At 39.1% G+C, this 18,433-nt stretch overlaps 1 protein-coding gene across 1 annotated transcript in view; it reads left to right on the plus strand.

The window, feature by feature from the left end:
* Positions 1-10,733: 10,733 nt before the first annotated feature.
* The window catches only part of URB1 (URB1 ribosome biogenesis homolog), a 140,370-nt gene continuing 132,670 nt past the window's right edge, over positions 10,734-18,433 (plus strand). The window contains exon 1 of the mRNA XM_053705174.1: positions 10,734-10,905. Coding sequence (XP_053561149.1) covers positions 10,770-10,905 — 136 coding nt within the window. The 5' untranslated portion in view covers positions 10,734-10,769. The remainder of the gene's footprint in view (positions 10,906-18,433) is intronic.

Here is an 18,433-nt window from a genome sequence, read left to right on the forward strand (position 1 = left end):
TCGTCTGGGAAAGTAGAGAGAGCCAATGGTGTTTAAAAAAATAAAATAGCTAAAATCTGTGAGCAAACAAAACTTACTTGGGTACAAGCCTTACCTTTAGCCCTCTTTGCAGTAAAGACACACCCCAAAGGCAAATCATGGCCTTTCGCCATTTGAAATTTTGTTTGGTAGACCACTAATAGGTCTTTTCTTTCCACAAGAATTACATGGGCAGTATGCTTCTCTAACTGATTATGTTGTTCAGCTGCATGAGCAACTGACTAATTTGTATGGAAAAGTTTTCTCTTCATTACCAGATCCAGAACAAATAACTGGAACTCACTACCTACACCTTGGAGACTGGGATAAGAAGATACATGAGGAGACACTTAGAGCCCCGGTTTGACGGCCCATACCAGGTGTTACTGACAACACCCACCTCAGTCAAAGTGGAATGGAAACCAAACTGGATCCTCTCACTGTAAGAAAGTGAACTTCCAGGCCGGTGATAAAAACCTGTGTCAAAGGGTGAGACCACTGGGGACAAAGTGGGTTAACTAACTGCCAAGATGCATATACTGTCCTGTTTTTTCTTTGTCCTTTTCTTTGTGTTTTATACCTCTATATACCAGTGAAGGGTGACAAACGGACAAAATTCCATCTGGCTTTTACACCAACACACCGCCAAGCAACTGAATGCCACAGACTGTTGGATATGCTCTCATGTTCCTGCCAATCATAAAGGAATCCTTTTAATAGGTGTACCAATATCAATGAATGATTTAAATGTGACAGATTACAGCTATGATGTTCAAATAGATGTAGATCACTCTGTTCATAATGCTATCTCAGATCAAGGTACATACTTAAAACTTGCTGGTATAGTTTCTACACCTATAATGTGTCTTGGGCCAATGTATGTTAATTACATAGCAAACATGAAAGGTTACATATTTAGTTTGCCCAAGGTATATGTGGGGGAAACAGATTGTAGAAATGCTACTTTAACATTTAATATGGAATCTAACAAAGTACCATGTGATACAGTAACTGCTGATTCTAATAGTTTATGTTTTTGTTCAACGTTAAAAGCTTTGTGTACCACTAGGTGTGTCTGTTTTGAACAGACAGACAATGGTGAATGGACCTGTCAAACTCAGTTATATAACAATATGAGATGGTTTCAACTATGGCTGGGAAAGATGGTAAGATTATTCCAATGGTCCTTAAACAAGGTATAAGTAAGAATTATTCTCATCTGCAGATAAAGTCTGGATGTGGTTTCCTGCCTGGACAGGTTGGGGAATTGAGCTAGCAAATAGAATTAACAAATATGCTAGTATTATGGATGGGATTATTAATGAGACTACAAGTTTTACACATGAATAAAGTAAAAGAGTTACAACAAAGATCTAGAGATATAGCTAAGGAAGGATGGGATCGATTGGAACCTGGTTTAAAAATATGCTTACAAATCTTTTGAAACCCATAGAGGTAGTGATAGGAGTAATTCTAATGTGACTAATTGTTTGGAAATTGTTAATGATTTGTGTTTCTCATTGCAGAAAAAGATGAAGATACGGATTGTTTAGGGTGATGATACAACAGCTACAGAGATGACCGACTGATAACTTAGTTCAGCTACCTGCCTTCCCTGCAGACCCTCCAGTCATTTTAGGAGACAGGTGGAAGGATCTCATCTCTGCGAGGGGGTCCCACAATTGCACCTCATCAGCTTTGGGCCTACTACAGGATTTGGACCTAGGCCTGTGAAGGGATGCAGTTCTGGCTGCTGTTGTTATCTGTTTAGATAGAGATTGCATATTTTGTGTTTGCATGTTACCAATAAAGATGTGTGAATGCTTAGAGGAAATGATAACTATGTAGGCAGATCTGGAATGGAGGCTCAGCATCCCACTGTCTATGCAGCTTATCTGTATACTCAGTGATATACAGTCTGTCTAAGGGGTCATTTCCAGGTAGGAAGGTTGTTAGTTAGTCAAGTGAGAGACACAAAGTAATAATGGCGTGATAATAAACGCAAGGTAATAGATAAATACATGTGATAATAAAATTATCAAAAGGGTGAGAAATGTTAAGGAAAAATGTTTTTAATTCTGTATATATATATATTTCTTATATGTTATAAGAGACTGACAAGTGATATTTTTAAACAGTTACATTTCTTTTTGTCAATTCAGCTAGTACAGAAACGGCTGTATATGCAAAGTAAGTATTTTCAGCTACAGTAACACCCAAAGTTTGTATGGAAAAGATAAGAAGAAGACCATGAAGTGCTTAATGTGAAGATTCTCAGAAACACCCAACATGGCCTATAAAAGAGAGACATATTTGCTATCTAATGCTGCGCGCCACACACACTCTGTATTACTGTAAAGTGACTTTTTGTCATTTTTGTTGTAATCTTGTTTAATTGTACAATTATAACCTTATTAATTTGGAACAGCTGTCTGATGTTAATTTTTTTCTTCAACAGTATTATGGAGTGACAAATCCAAGTTTGAAATGTTTGGGTCCAATCACCGACAATATGTGAGAAGAGTTGGAAAAAGATGGAAGAATGAGTGCTTGCGGCCTTCATTGAAACATGGCGGAGGGTCTGTCCTGGTTTGGGGCTGCATTTCTACCAGTGGTGTTGGTGATATTGTCAAAATTGATGGGATAATAAAATGCTGAGAAGTACAGACAGGTTTTAATTCATCATGCAATTCCTTCTGAAAAGTGTCTGATTGGGAATGTTTTTTTTTCCAGCTTAATAACAATCCCAAGCACACTGCTAATGCAGTGAAATCATATTTGGAGCGAAAAACAGCTGATAAAACACTGACAGTCATGGACTGGCCTCCACAGACTCCAGGTCTGAATATTATAGAGGCAGTATGAGATCACTTGGAGAGAGAAATAAATAAATGACGACCTAAATCTAAAGAAGAATGCTGGGAAGTGCTGAAAGAAGCCTGTTATAATATACTAGAATATTACTTCAGAAAACTTCAGTACAGTCTCCCCAAAATAGTTCAAGATGTGCTTAGTGCCAAGAGAGGTCATACTAAATACTGACTTTTGCCTGAAGAAGCCATTTTGTTCTGAAAATTGTGTGTGTGTGTGTACTGTTTCCTGTATTTGCGGGGAACGGTGTAAAAGCCGGAACGGAACGGAACAGGCCGGAACAGGCCTTTTATGAAGGAAATTGATTTAAAATATAATGGGATGTATTAGAGACTCTTGAGAACAATTTTAGGAACAAGAATATTTGTGATATAATAATTAATTAACCCTTTAACTACCAAAATAGTGTCCGGAACAAAACATAACAGCCCGGAACAGCACCTTCCCAGGAAACCAGATGCACCAAATTCACAAGTCACATGTGACTAAATGTAATAAGTGTAATCAGCCACAAACCATCCACAGAAACCACATTCCAATACCCGTTCCGGCCTGTAAAACGCTTTTTCATGAAAAGTGATGGAACAGCACCTTACCAGCAAACCAGATACACCAAATTCACCAGTTACACATAACTAAATGTTATAAGTGTAATCAGCCACAAACCAACCACAGAAACCACATTATGATATCTGTTCCGGCCTTTAATACACTTTTTTATAAAAAGTGACGGAACGGCACCTACCCAGCAAAATATACAGACCAAATTCACCAGCCACAAATAACTAGATGTGGTAAGTGTAATCAACCACAAACCATCCACAGAAACCACGTTCCAATACCCGTTCCGGCCTGAAAAATGCTTTTTCATGAAAAGTGACGGAACGGCACTTTACCAGCAAACCAGATACACCAAATTCACCAGTCACACATAACTAAATGTTATAAGTGTAATCAGCCACAAACCATCCACAGAAACCACATTATGATATCTGTTCTGGCCTTTAATACACTTTTTTTAAAAAGTGACGGAACGGCACCTTCCTAGCAACATATACAGACCAAATTCACCAGCTACACATAACTAGATGTGATAAGTGTAATCAACCACAAACCATCCACAGAAACCACGTTCCAATACCCGTTCCGGCCTGAAAAATGCTTTTTCATGAAAAGTGACGGAACGGCACCTTACCAGCAAACCAGATACACCAAATTCACCAGTCACACACGACTAAATGTTATAAGTGTAATCAGTCACAAACCATCCACAGAAACCACATTATAATATCTGTTCCGGCCTTTAATACACTTTTTTTTATAAAAAGTGACGGAACGACAGCTTCCCAGCAAAATATACAGACCAAATTCACCAGCCACACATAACTAGATGTGATAAGTGTAATCAACCACAAACCATCCACAAAAACCACGTTCCAATACCCGTTTCGGCCTATAAAACGCTTTTTCATGAAAAATGACGGAACAGCGCCTTACCAGCAAACCAGATACACCAAATTCACCAGTCACACATAACTAAATGTTATAAGTGTAATCAGCCACAAACCATCCACAGAAACCACATTATGATATCTGTTCCGGCCTTTAATACACTTCATTATAAAAAGTGACGGAACGGCACCTACCCAGCAAAATATACAGACCAAATTCACCAGCCACACATAACTAGATGTGGTAAGTGTAATCAACCACAAACCATCCACAGAAACCACGTTCCAATACCTGTTCCGGCCTGTAAAGCGCTTTTTCATGAAAAGTGACGGAACGGCACCTTACCAGCAAACCAGATACACCAAATTCACCAGTTACACATAACTAAATTTTATAAGTGTAATCAGCCACAAACCATCCACAGAAACAACATTATGATATCTGTTCTGGCCTTTAATACACTTTTTTATAAAAAGTGACGGAACGGCACCTTCCCAGCAAAATATACAGACCAAATTCACCAGCCACACATAACTAGATGTTGGAACGTGGTTTCTGTGGATGGTTTTTGGTTGATTACACTTATCCCATCTAGTTATGTGCGGCTGTTGAATTTGGTCTGTATATTTTGCTGATAAGGTGCCGTTTCGTCACTTTTTATAAAAAAAAAAGTGTATTTAAGGCCGGAACAGATATCATAATGTGGTTTCTGTGGATGATTTGCGGCTGATTACACTTATAACATTTAGTTATGTGTGACTGGTGAATTTGGTGCATCTGGTTTGCTGGTAAGGTGCCGTTCCGTCACTTTTCATGAAAAAGCGTTTTACAAGCTGGAACGGGTATTGGAACGTGGTTTCTGTGGATGGTTTGTGGTTGATTACACTTATCCCATCTAGTTATGTGTGGCTGTTGAATTTGGTCTGTATATTTTGCTGGGAAGGTGCCATTCCGTCACTTTTTATAAAAAAAAGTGTATTAAAGGCCGGAACAGATATCATAATGTGGTTTCTGTGGATGGTTTGTGGCTTATTACACTTATAACATTTAGTTATGTGTGACTGGTGAATTTGGTGTATCTGGTTTGCTGGTAAAGTGCTGTTCCGTCACTTTTCATGAAAAAGCGTTTTACAAGCCGGAATGGGTATTGGAACATGGTTTCTGTGTATGGTTTGTGGTTGATTACACTTAACACATCTAGTTATGTGTGGCTGGTGAATTTGGTCTGTATATTTTGCTGGGAAGGTGCCGTTCCATCACTTTTTATAAAAAAAGTGTATTAAAGCCGGAACAGATATCATAATGTGGTTTCTGTGGATGGTTTGTGGCTGATTACACTTATAACATTTAGTTATGTGTGACTGGTGAATTTGGTGTATCTGGTTTGCTGGTAAAGTGCCGTTCTGTCACTTTTCATGAAAAAGCGATTTACAGGCCGGAACGGGTATTGGAACGTGGTTTCTGTGGATGGTTTGTGGCTGATTACACTTATAACATTTAGTCATGTGTGACTGGTGAATTTGGTGTATCTGGTTTGCTGGTAAGGTGCCGTTCCATCACTTTTCATGAAAAAGCATTTTTCAGTCCGGAACGGGTATTGGAACGTGGTTTCTGTGGATGGGTTGTTGATTACACTTATCACATCTAGTTATGTGTGGCTGGTGAATTTGGTTTGTATATTTTGCTGGGAAGGTGCCGTTCCGTCACTTTTTATAAAAAAGTGTATTAAAGGCTGGAACAGATATCATAATGTGGTTTCTGTGGATGGTTTGTGGCTGATTACACTTATAACATTTAGTCATGTGTGACTGGTGAATTTGGTGTATCTTGTTTGCTGGTAAGGTGTCGTTTCATCACTTTTCATGAAAAAGCGTTTTACAAGCCGGAACAGGTATTGGAACGTGGTTTCTGTGTATGGTTTGTGGTTGATTACACTTATCACATCTAGTTATGTGTGGCTGGTGAATTTGGTCCGTATATTTTGCTGGGAAGGTGCCGTTCCGTCACTTTTTATAAAAAAAAAGTGTATTAAAGCCGGAACAGATATCATAATGTGGTTTCTGTGGATGGTTTGTGGCTGATTACACTTACAACATTTAGTTATGTGTGACTGGTAAATTTGGTGTATCTGGTTTGCTGGTAAAGTGCCATTCCGTCACTTTTCATGAAAAAGCGTCTTACAGGCCGGAACGGGTATTGGAACGTGGTTTCTGTGGATGGTTTGTGGTTGATTACACTTATCACATCTAGTTATGTGTGGCTGGTGAATTTGGTCTGTATATTTTGCTGGGAAGGTGCCGTTCCATCACTTTTTATAAAAAAGTGTATTAAAGGCCGGAACAGATATCATAATGTGGTTTCTGTGGATGGTTTGTGGCTGATTACACTTATAACATTTAGTCATGTGTGACTGGTGAATTTGGTGTATCTGGTTTGCTGGTAAGGTGCCGTTCCGTCACTTTTCATGAAAAAGCATTTTTCAGGCCGGAACGGGTATTGGAACGTGGTTTCTGTGGATGGTTTGTGGTTGATTACACTTATCACATCTAGTTATGTGTGGCTGGTGAATTTGGTCTGTATATTTTGCTGGGAAGGTGCCGTTCCGTCACTTTTTATAAAAAAGTGTATTAAAGACCGGAACAGATATCATAATGTGGTTTCTGTGGATGGTTTGTGGCTGATTACACTCATAACATTTAGTTATGTGTGACTGGTGAATTTGGTGTATCTGGTTTGCTGGTAAAGTGCCGTTCCGTCACTTTTCATGAAAAAGCGTTTTACAGGCCGGAACGGGTATTGGAACGTGGTTTCTGTGGATGGTTTGTGGCTGATTACACTTATAACATTTAGTCATGTGTGACTGGTGAATTTGGTGTATCTGGTTTGCTGGTAAGGTGCTGTTCCGTCACTTTTCATGAAAAAGCATTTTTCAGGCCGGAACGGGTATTGGAACGTGGTTTCTGTGGATGGGTTGTGGTTGATTACACTTATCACATCTAGTTATGTGTGGCTGGTGAATTTGGTGTATCTGGTTTGCTGGTAAGGTGCCGTTCCGTTACTTTTCATGAAAAAGCGTTTTACAAGCCGGAATGGGTATTGGAACATGGTTTCTGTGTATGGTTTGTGGTTGATTACACTTAACACATCTAGTTATGTGTGGCTGGTGAATTTGGTCTGTATATTTTGCTGGGAAGGTGCCGTTCCATCACTTTTTATAAAAAAAGTGTATTAAAGCCGGAACAGATATCATAATGTGGTTTCTGTGGATGGTTTGTGGCTGATTACACTTATAACATTTAGTTATGTGTGACTGGTGAATTTGGTGTATCTGGTTTGCTGGTAAAGTGCCGTTCTGTCACTTTTCATGAAAAAGCGTTTTACAGGCCGGAACGGGTATTGGAACGTGGTTTCTGTGGATGGTTTGTGGCTGATTACACTTATAACATTTAGTCATGTGTGACTGGTGAATTTGGTGTATCTGGTTTGCTGGTAAGGTGCCGTTCCATCAGTTTTCATGAAAAAGCATTTTTCAGGCCGGAACGGGTATTGGAACGTGGTTTCTGTGGATGGGTTGTTGATTACACTTATCACATCTAGTTATTTGTGGCTGGTGAATTTGGTTTGTATATTTTGCTGGGAAGGTGCCGTTCCGTCACTTTTTATAAAAAAGTGTATTAAAGGCTGGAACAGATATCATAATGTGGTTTCTGTGGATGGTTTGTGGCTGATTACACTTATAACATTTAGTCATGTGTGACTGGTGAATTTGGTGTATCTTGTTTGCTGGTAAGGTGCCGTTTCATCACTTTTCATGAAAAAGCGTTTTACAAGCCGGAACAGGTATTGGAACGTGGTTTCTGTGTATGGTTTGTGGTTGATTACACTTATCACATCTAGTTATGTGTGGCTGGTGAATTTGGTCCGTATATTTTGCTGGGAAGGTGCCGTTCCGTCACTTTTTATAAAAAAAAAAGTGTATTAAAGCCGGAACAGATATCATAATGTGGTTTCTGTGGATGGTTTGTGGCTGATTACACTTACAACATTTAGTTATGTGTGACTGGTAAATTTGGTGTATCTGGTTTGCTGGTAAAGTGCCATTCCGTCACTTTTCATGAAAAAGCGTCTTACAGGCCGGAACGGGTATTGGAACGTGGTTTCTGTGGATGGTTTGTGGTTGATTACACTTATCACATCTAGTTATGTGTGGCTGGTGAATTTGGTCTGTATATTTTGCTGGGAAGGTGCCGTTCCATCACTTTTTATAAAAAAGTGTATTAAAGGCCGGAACAGATATCATAATGTGGTTTCTGTGGATGGTTTGTGGCTGATTACACTTATAACATTTAGTTATGTGTGACTGGTGAATTTGGTGTATCTGGTTTGCTGGTAAAGTGCCGTTCCGTCACTTTTCATGAAAAAGCATTTTTCAGGCCGGAACGGGTATTGGAACGTGGTTTCTGTGGATGGTTTGTGGTTGATTACACTTATCACATCTAGTTATGTGTGGCTGGTGAATTTGGTCTGTATATTTTGCTGGGAAGGTGCCGTTCCGTCACTTTTTATAAAAAAGTGTATTAAAGACCGGAACAGATATCATAATGTGGTTTCTGTGGATGGTTTGTGGCTGATTACACTTATAACATTTAGTTATGTGTGACTGGTGAATTTGGTGTATCTGGTTTGCTGGTAAAGTGCCGTTCCGTCACTTTTCATGAAAAAGCGTTTTACAGGCCGGAACGGGTATTGGAACGTGGTTTCTGTGGATGGTTTGTGGCTGATTACACTTATAACATTTAGTCATGTGTGACTGGTGAATTTGGTGTATCTGGTTTGCTGGTAAGGTGCTGTTCCGTCACTTTTCATGAAAAAGCATTTTTCAGGCCGGAACGGGTATTGGAACGTGGTTTCTGTGGATGGGTTGTGGTTGATTACACTTATCACATCTAGTTATGTGTGGCTGGTGAATTTGGTCTGTATATTTTGCTGGGAAGGTGCCGTTCCGTCACTTTTTATAAAAAAAAGTGTATTAAAGCCAGAACAGATATCATAATGTGGTTTCTGTGGATGGTTTGTGGCTGATTACACTTACAACATTTAGTTATGTGTGACTGGTGAATTTGGTGTATCTGGTTTGCTGGTAAAGTGCCATTCCGTCACTTTTCATGAAAAAGCGTTTTACAGGCCGGAACGTGTATTGGAACGTGGTTTCTGTGGATGGTTTGTGGTTGATTACACTTATCACATCTAGTTATGTGTGGCTGGTGAATTTGGTCTGTATATTTTGCTGGGAAGGTGCCGTTCCGTCACTTTTTATAAAAAAGTGTATTAAAGGCTGGAACAGATATCATAATGTGGTTTCTGTGGATGGTTTGTGGCTGATTACACTTATAACATTTAGTCATGTGTGACTGGTGAATTTGGTGTATCTTGTTTGCTGGTAAGGTGCCGTTCCGTCACTTTTCATGAAAAAGCATTTTGCAGGCCGGAACGGGTATTGGAACGTGGTTTCTGTGGGTGGTTTGTGGTTGATTACACTTATCACATATAGTTATGTGTGGCTAGTGAATTTGGTCTGTATATTTTGCTGGGAAGGTGCCGTTCCGTCACTTTTTATAAAAAAGTGTATTAAAGGCCGGAACAGATAGAATAATGTGGTTTCTGTGGATGGTTTGTGGCTGATTACACTTATTACATTTAGTCACATGTGACTTGTGAATTTGGTGTATCTGGTTTTCTGGGAAGGTGCTGTTCCGGGCTGTTATGTTTGGTTCCGGACACTATTTTGGTAATTAAAGGGTTAATTAATTATTATATCACAAATATTCTTGTTCCTAAAATTGTTCTCAAGAGTCTCTAACACATCCCATTATATTTTAAATCAATTTCCTACATAAATGCCTGTTCCGGCCTGTTCCGTTCCGTTCCGGCTTTTACACCGTTCCTATTTGCGGTTTGTATCTTAATAAAGAGACAGAAAAATAAATATGGATGGTCATTAAAACTAAAACAATAAATCTAATGGTGGCCTAAGACTTTTGCACAGTAATGTATATATATATATATATATATATATATATATATATATATATATATATATATATATATATATATATATATATATATATATATATATATATAATATTACCGCTGCACTCATCAAATTGTAATTTTTAAATTATATTTAAATCGTTTTTACAAATAAATAGTAACAAAAAAAACTGCTCTACCAAGAATTATACATACACATCAATGAAACCTACTATCCAGTACAGGATGTTTTGTAAGTGCCTGAATGCGGAACCTTTGTGCTCTCATTAGTTTCCGGAGAGAGATTTACCAGACAGCTTCCTGCTTAGTGATCCCACGTGTTTCAGTACGGATGACAGCGCTAAGGTATAGGTAAAGGTTTATACACAACAGCAAATATGGGGAAAAAGCGCCGAAGTTCGGGAGCAGAGGAGGAAGGCGAGTTGGAACCTAAGAAGCTCAAAGCCACGGAGGTAGAATTCACAGGAACTCACTTTAAGTCCTTGTTAAAGGATCCGAGCTCTGCACTAAATGGTAAGTCACTGAATAGTGCAAGCCTGCCACGAACTAATACGAGCATGGTAATAATGATTAGTGCATGTTTTTGGCCATAGTAGCTATGCCTGTGACTTTTTAGTGACTGCTGCAATCGTGACTACTGCAAGTCTACCAGTGACATACTAGTGATTACTGCAATGGTGATAGTGATTAGTGCAAGTCTACCAGTGACATGCTAGTGATTACTGCAATCATAATAATAAGTCTACCAGTAAAATGCTAGTGACTACTGCAATCGTGATAGTGATTAGTGCAAGTCTACCAGTGACATGCTAGTGATTACTGCAATGGTGATAGTGATTAGTGCAAGTCTACCAGTAAAATGCTAGTGATTACTGCAATGGTGATAGTGATTAGTGCAAGTCTACCAGTAAAATGCTAGTGATTACTGCAATGGTGATAGTGATTAGTGCAAGTCTACCAGTAAAATGCTAGTGATTACTGCAATGGTGATAATAATTAGTGCAAGTCTACCAGTGACATGCTAGTGATTACTGCAATGGTGATAATAATTAGTGCAAGTCTACCAGTGACATGCTAGTGATTACTGCAATGGTGATAATAATTAGTGCAAGTCTACCAGTGACATGCTAGTGATTACTGCAATGGTGATAGTGATTAGTGCAAGTCTACCAGTGACTACTGCAAGTCTACCAGTGACATACTAGTGATTGCTGCAATAGTGATTAGTGCAAGTCTACCAGTGACTACTGCAAGTCTACCAGTGACATACTAGTGATTACTGCAATGGTGATAGTGATTAGTGCAAGTCTACCAGTGACTACTGCAAGTCTACCAGTGACATACTAGTGATTACTGCAATGGTGATAGTGATTAGTGCAAGTCTACCAGTGACTACTGCAAGTCTACCAGTGACATACTAGTGATTGCTGCAATAGTGATTAGTGCAAGTCTACCAGTGACTACTGCAAGTCTACCAGTGACATACTAGTGATTGCTGCAATAGTGATTAGTGCAAGTCTACCAGTGACTACTGCAAGTCTACCAGTGACATGCTAGTGATTACTGCAATCATGATAATGATTAGTGCAAGTCTACCAGTGACATGCTAGTGATTACTGCAATCATGATAATGATTAGTGCAAGTCTACCAGTGACATGCTAGTGATTACTGCAATCATGATAATGATTAGTGCAAGTCTACCAGTGACTACTGCAAGTCTACCACTAAAATGCTAGTAACTACTGCAATGGTGATAGTGATTAGTGCAAGTCTACCAGTGACATGCTAGTAGTTACTGCAATCGTGATAATGATTAGTGCAAGTCTACCAGTGACTACTGCAAGTCTACCACTAAAATGCTAGTAACTACTGCAATGGTGATAGTGATTAGTGCAAGTCTACCAGTGACATGCTAGTGGTTACTGCAATCGTGATAATGATTAGTGCAAGTCTACCGCTAAAATGTTAGTAACTACTGCAATGGTGATAGTGATTAGTGCAAGTCTACCAGTGACATGCTAGTGGTTACTGCAATCGTGATAATGATTAGTGCAAGTCTACCAGTGACATGCTAGTGGTTACTGCAATCGTGATAATGATTAGTGCAAGTCTACCGCTAAAATGTTAGTGACTACTGCAATGGTGATAGTGATTAGTGCAAGTCTACCAGTGACATGCTAGTGACTTCTGCAATCGTGATAATGATTAGTTCACCTCTTCCATTAAACGGATAGAAAGGTCAAAATTAAAATGTGCATGGGTACATTTCAGTTTTAAATAGACGTATTTTGCAATATACTCACATTAGCAAAAATGCTTCTAGTAGGTTATTTTTCAGCGGGCATATACACATATGCCTTGAGGGCTGTGCACCAGCATTCAAACTCTACACCAACTCAGAGAGTCAGCAGTGGCTTGTATGACACAAATTAAGTATTCACAGACACTGTACACACCACTGCCAGCTCTCTGAGCTTGAATACTGGTACACTGGTCCTCATTGCATATGTGAGTATGCCGCTGAAAAACAGTAATAACCTTTACTAGAAGCATTTTTGTAAATAAAAGTATATTGCAAAAATGTGTTTAACACAGAAATGCACCCTTGCACATGGGCTTGTTAGTGACTACTGCATTTATGCTAATGATTGATGCAAGTAAGCCATTTGCTACTGTAAGTCTGCCAGTAGATTATTAGTGATAACGATTAGTGCAATTCTGCCAGTGACAAAGGGATATTTGCATGTGTCAAACCTGCAAGTAACTTAGTATTATCATGCTTATAGCAATTAGTAAAACAATATCAGTGACTATTACCAAACTGAACAATGTAAACCTGACCCTGTGTACTGCATGTGCACCAATCAAAAGCTAGTGCAAACCTATTGTGTTAGCAACGACTTTATGAGCCTGCCACTGACTTGAGTTAATGACCACTAAAATTATAATGATTACTACATTTCCTCCAGTGACTTTCACATCTGACTTGAATAATGGAAGCTATGTCTGTGGATGGTAAAATAATTGACAAACTTATTTAATTTTTATAAGACAACAAGAATGTTGATGTGTCAACAACACTTTTTAAGAACAAATAGATTACCCACAAATTGGTAGCAATATTCAGTTTTATTGCAAAGGAACTTACTAAAATTGGTTATTACCCTCTGATTAATTATCTGTAAATCAAAGGACATTAAGGTGAAGGTCAATTTCGATGAATTAGTGCCCAGTTTTTAATAATCCTATTAAAAACAAGGGTACTTTAATTAATCAAAATTGACATTTCACTAGTTTTCTTCAAAAACGTACCTTTTAATCCTGACAGCCACTCCATCGACTTCTGGCCGTCAGAAGCCAATTCATACGTCAGAAATGACGAATCCATCTTCCTCCAATCACAGCTTCCCCCCGGGGAATCATGGCCTGAGGCAACGCCGTGGTCTGAGAAAGCCGGATTTGTCATTTTGGACTCGCGAAGAGGGCTTGCGACGGGTGGAGGAAGCGCTGCAGTGGCTGTCAGGATTAAAAATAAAGTTTTTGAAGAAAACGAGTGAAATGTCAATTTTAATGAATTAAAGTGCCCTTGTTTTTAATAGGATTATTAAAAAACCGGGCACTAATTCATCGAAATTGACCTTCACTTTAAACTGATGAGTACAACTACAATTTCATGGCTACCACTCACTATACAATATTTCTTTCATGTAATTAGCAAGAGTCCATGAACTAGTGACGTATGGGATATACATTCCTACCAGGAGGGGCAAAGTTTCCCAAACCTCAAAATGCCTATAAATACACCCCTCACCACACCCACAATTCAGTTTTACAAACTTTGCCTCCGATGGAGGTGGTGAAGTAAGTTTGTGCTAGATTCTACGTTGATATGCGCTCCGCAGCAAGTTGGAGCCCGGTTTTCCTCTCAGCGTGCAGTGAATGTCAGAGGGATGTGAAGAGAGTATTGCCTATTTGAATGCAGTGATCTCCTTCTACGGGGTCTATTTCATAGGTTCTCTGTTATCGGTCGTAGAGATTCATCTCTTACCTCCCTTTTCAGATCGACGATATACTCTTATATATACCATTACCTCTGCTGATTCTCGTTTCAGTACTGGTTTGGCTTTCTACAAACATGTAGATGAGTGTCCTGGGGTAAGTAAATCTTATTTTCTGTGACACTCTAAGCTATGGTTGGGCACTTTGTTTATAAAGTTCTAAATATATGTATTCAAACATTTATTTGCCTTGACTCAGAATGTTCAACTTTCCTTATTTTTCAGACAGTCAGTTTCATATTTGGGATAATGCATTTGAATTAATCATTTTTTTCTTACCTTCAAAAATTTGACTCTTTTTTTCCCTGTGGGCTGTTAGGCTCGCGGGGGCTGAAAATGCCTCATTTTATTGCGTCATTCTTGGCGCGGACTTTTTTGGCGCAAAAATTCTTTTCCGTTTCCGGCGTCATACGTGTCGCCGGAAGTTGCGTCATTTTTTTGACGTTATTTTGCGCCAAAGATGTCGGCGTTCCGGATGTGGCGTCATTTTGGCGCCAAAAGCATTTAGGCGCCAAATAATGTGGGCGTCTGATTTGGCGCTAAAAAATATGGGCGTCGCCTTTTTCTCCACATTATTTAAGTCTCATTTTTTTATTGCTTCTGGTTGCTAGAAGCTTGTTCTTTGGCATTCTTTCCCATTCCTGAAACTGTCATTTAAGGAATTTGATCTTTTTTGCTTTATATGTTGTTTTTTCTCTTACATATTGCAAGATGTCTCACGTTGCATCTGAGTCAGAAGATACTACAGGAAAATCGCTGTCTAGTGCTGGATCTACCAAAGCTAAGTGTATCTGCTGTAAACTTTTGGTAGCTATTTCTCCGGCTGTTGTTTGTATTGATTGTCATGACAAACTTGTTAAAGCAGATAATATTTCCTTTAGTAATGTACCATTGCCTGTTGCAGTTCCCTCAAACATCTAAGGTGCAGAATGTTCCTGATAACATAAGAGATTTTGTTTCTGAATCCATAAAGAAGGCTATGTCTGTTATTTCTCCTTCTAGTAAACATAAAAAATCTTTTAAAACTTCTCTCCCTACAGATGAATTTTTAAATGAACATCATCATTCTGATTCTGATGACTCTTCTGGTTCAGAGGATTCTGTCTCAGAGGTTGATGCTGATAAATCTTCATATTTATTTAAAATGGAATTTATTCGTTCTTTACTTAAAGAAGTACTAATTGCTTTAGAAATAGAGGATTCTGGTCCTCTTGATACTAATTCTAAACGTTTGGATAAGGTATTTAAAGCTCCTGTGGTTATTCCAGAAGTTTTTCCTGTTCCTAATGCTATTTCTGCAGTAATTTCCAAAGAATGGGAGAAATTGGGTAATTCATTTACTCCTTCTAAACGTTTCAAGCAATTATATCCTGTGCCGTCTGACAGATTAGAATTTTGGGACAAAATCCCTAAAGTTGATGGGGCTATTTCTACCCTTGCTAAACGTACTACTATTCCTACGTCAGATGGTACTTCGTTTAAGGATCCTTTAGATAGGAAAATTGAATCCTTTCTAAGAAAAGCTTATCTGTGTTCAGGTAATCTTCTTAGACCTGCTATATCTTTGGCTGATGTTGCTGCAGCTTCAACTTTTTGGTTGGAAACTTTAGCGCAACAAGTAACACATCATGATTCTCATGATATTATTATTCTTCTTCAGCATGCTAATAATTTTATCTGTGATGCCATTTTTGATATTATCAGAGTTGATGTCAGGTTTATGTCTCTAGCTATTTTAGCTAGAAGAGCTTTATGGCTTAAAACTTGGAATGCTGATATGGCTTCTAAATCAACTCTACTTTCTATTTCTTTCCAGGGTAACAAATTATTTGGTTCTCAGTTGGATTCTATTATTTCAACTGTTACTGGTGGGAAAGGAACTTTTTTACCACAGGATAAAAAATCTAAAGGTAAAAACAGGGCTAATAATCGTTTTCGTTCCTTTTGTTTCAACAAAGAACAAAAGCCTGATCCTTCATCCTCAGGAGCAGTTTCAGTTTGGAAACCATCTCCAGTCTGGAATAAATCCAAGCCAGCTAGAAAGGCAAAGCCTGCTTCTAAGTCCACATGAAGGTGCGGCCCTCATTCCAGCTCAGCTGGTAGGGGGCAGGTTACGTTTTTTCAAGGAAATTTGGATCAATTCTGTTCACAATCTTTGGATTCAGAACATTGTTTCAGAAGGGTACAGAATTGGTTTCAAGATGAGACCTCCTGCAAAGAGATTTTTTCTTTCCCGTGTCCCAGTAAATCCAGTAAAAGCTCAAGCATTTCTGAATTGTGTTTCAGATCTAGAGTTGACTGGAGTAATTATGCCAGTTCCAGTTCCGGAACAGGGGATGGGGTTTTATTAAAATCTCTTCATTGTACCAAAGAAGGAGAATTCCTTCAGACCAGTTCTGGATCTAAAAATATTGAATCGTTATGTAAGAATACCAACGTTCAAGATGGTAACTGTAAGGACTATCTTGCCTTTTGTTCAGCAAGGGAATTATATGTCCACAATAGATTTACAGGATGCATATCTGCATATTCCGATTCATCTAGATCATTATCAGTTCCTGAGATTCTCTTTTCTGGACAAGCATTACCAGTTTGTGGCTCTGCCGTTTGGCCTAGCTACAACTCCAAGAATTTTTACAAAGGTTCTCGGTGCCCTTTTGTCTGTAATCAGAGAACAGGGTATTGTGGTATTTCCTTATTTGGACGATATCTTGGTACTTGCTCAGTCTTCACATTCTGCAGAATCTCATACGAATCGACTTGTGTTGTTTCTTCAAGATCATGGTTGGAGGATCAATTTACCAAAAAGTTCATTGATTCCTCAGACAAGGGTAACCTTTCTGGGTTTCCAGATGGATTCAGTGTCCATGACTCTGTCTTTAACAGACAAGAGACGTCTAAAATTAATTACAGCTTGTCGAAACCTTCAGTCACAATCATTCCCTTCGGTAGCCTTATGCATGGAAATTCTAGGTCTTATGACTGCTGCATCAGACGCGATCCCCTTTGCTCGTTTTCACATGCGACCTCTTCAGCTCTGTATGCTGAATCAATGGTGCAAGGATTACACAAAGATATCTCAATTAATATCTTTAAAACCGATTGTTCGACACTCTCTAACGTGGTGGACAGATCACCATCGTTTAATTCAGGGGGCTTCTTTTGTGCTTCCGACCTGGACTGTAATTTCAACAGATGCAAGTCTCACAGGTTGGGGAGCTGTGTGGGGATCTCTGACGGCACAAGGAGTTTGGGAATCTCAGGAGGTGAGATTACCGATCAATATTTTAGAACTCCGTGCAATTTTCAGAGCTCTTCAGTTTTGGCCTCTTCTGAAGAGAGAATCGTTCATTTGTTTTCAGACAGACAATGTCACAACTGTGGCATACATCAATCATCAAGGAGGGACTCGCAGTCCTCTGGCTATGAAAGAAGTATCTCGAATTTTGGTTTGGGCGGAATCCAGCTCCTGTCTAATCTCTGCGGTTCATATCCCAGGTATAGACAATTGGGAAGCGGATTATCTCAGTCGCCAAACGTTGCATCCGGGCGAATGGTCTCTTCACCCAGAGGTATTTCTTCAGATTGTTCAAATGTGGGAACTTCCAGAAATAGATCTGATGGCTTCTCATCTAAACAAGAAACTTCCCAGGTATCTGTCCAGATCCCGGGATCCTCAGGCGGAGGCAGTGGATGCATTATCACTTCCTTGGAAGTATCATCCTGCCTATATCTTTCCGCCTCTAGTTCTTCTTCCAAGAGTAATCTACAAGATTCTGAAGGAATGCTCGTTTGTTCTGCTGGTAACTCCGGCATGGTCTCACAGGTTTTGGTATGCGGTTCTTGTCCGGATGGCCTCTTGCCAACCGTGGACTCTTCCGTTAAGACCAGACCTTCTGTCTCAAGGTCCTTTTTTCCATCAGGATCTGAAATCCTTTAATTTAAAGGTATGGAGATTGAACGCTTGATTCTTGGTCACAGA

The sequence above is a fragment of the Bombina bombina genome, chromosome 3 (assembly GCF_027579735.1).
Source record: "Bombina bombina isolate aBomBom1 chromosome 3, aBomBom1.pri, whole genome shotgun sequence".
Lineage (NCBI taxonomy): Eukaryota > Metazoa > Chordata > Amphibia > Anura > Bombinatoridae > Bombina > Bombina bombina.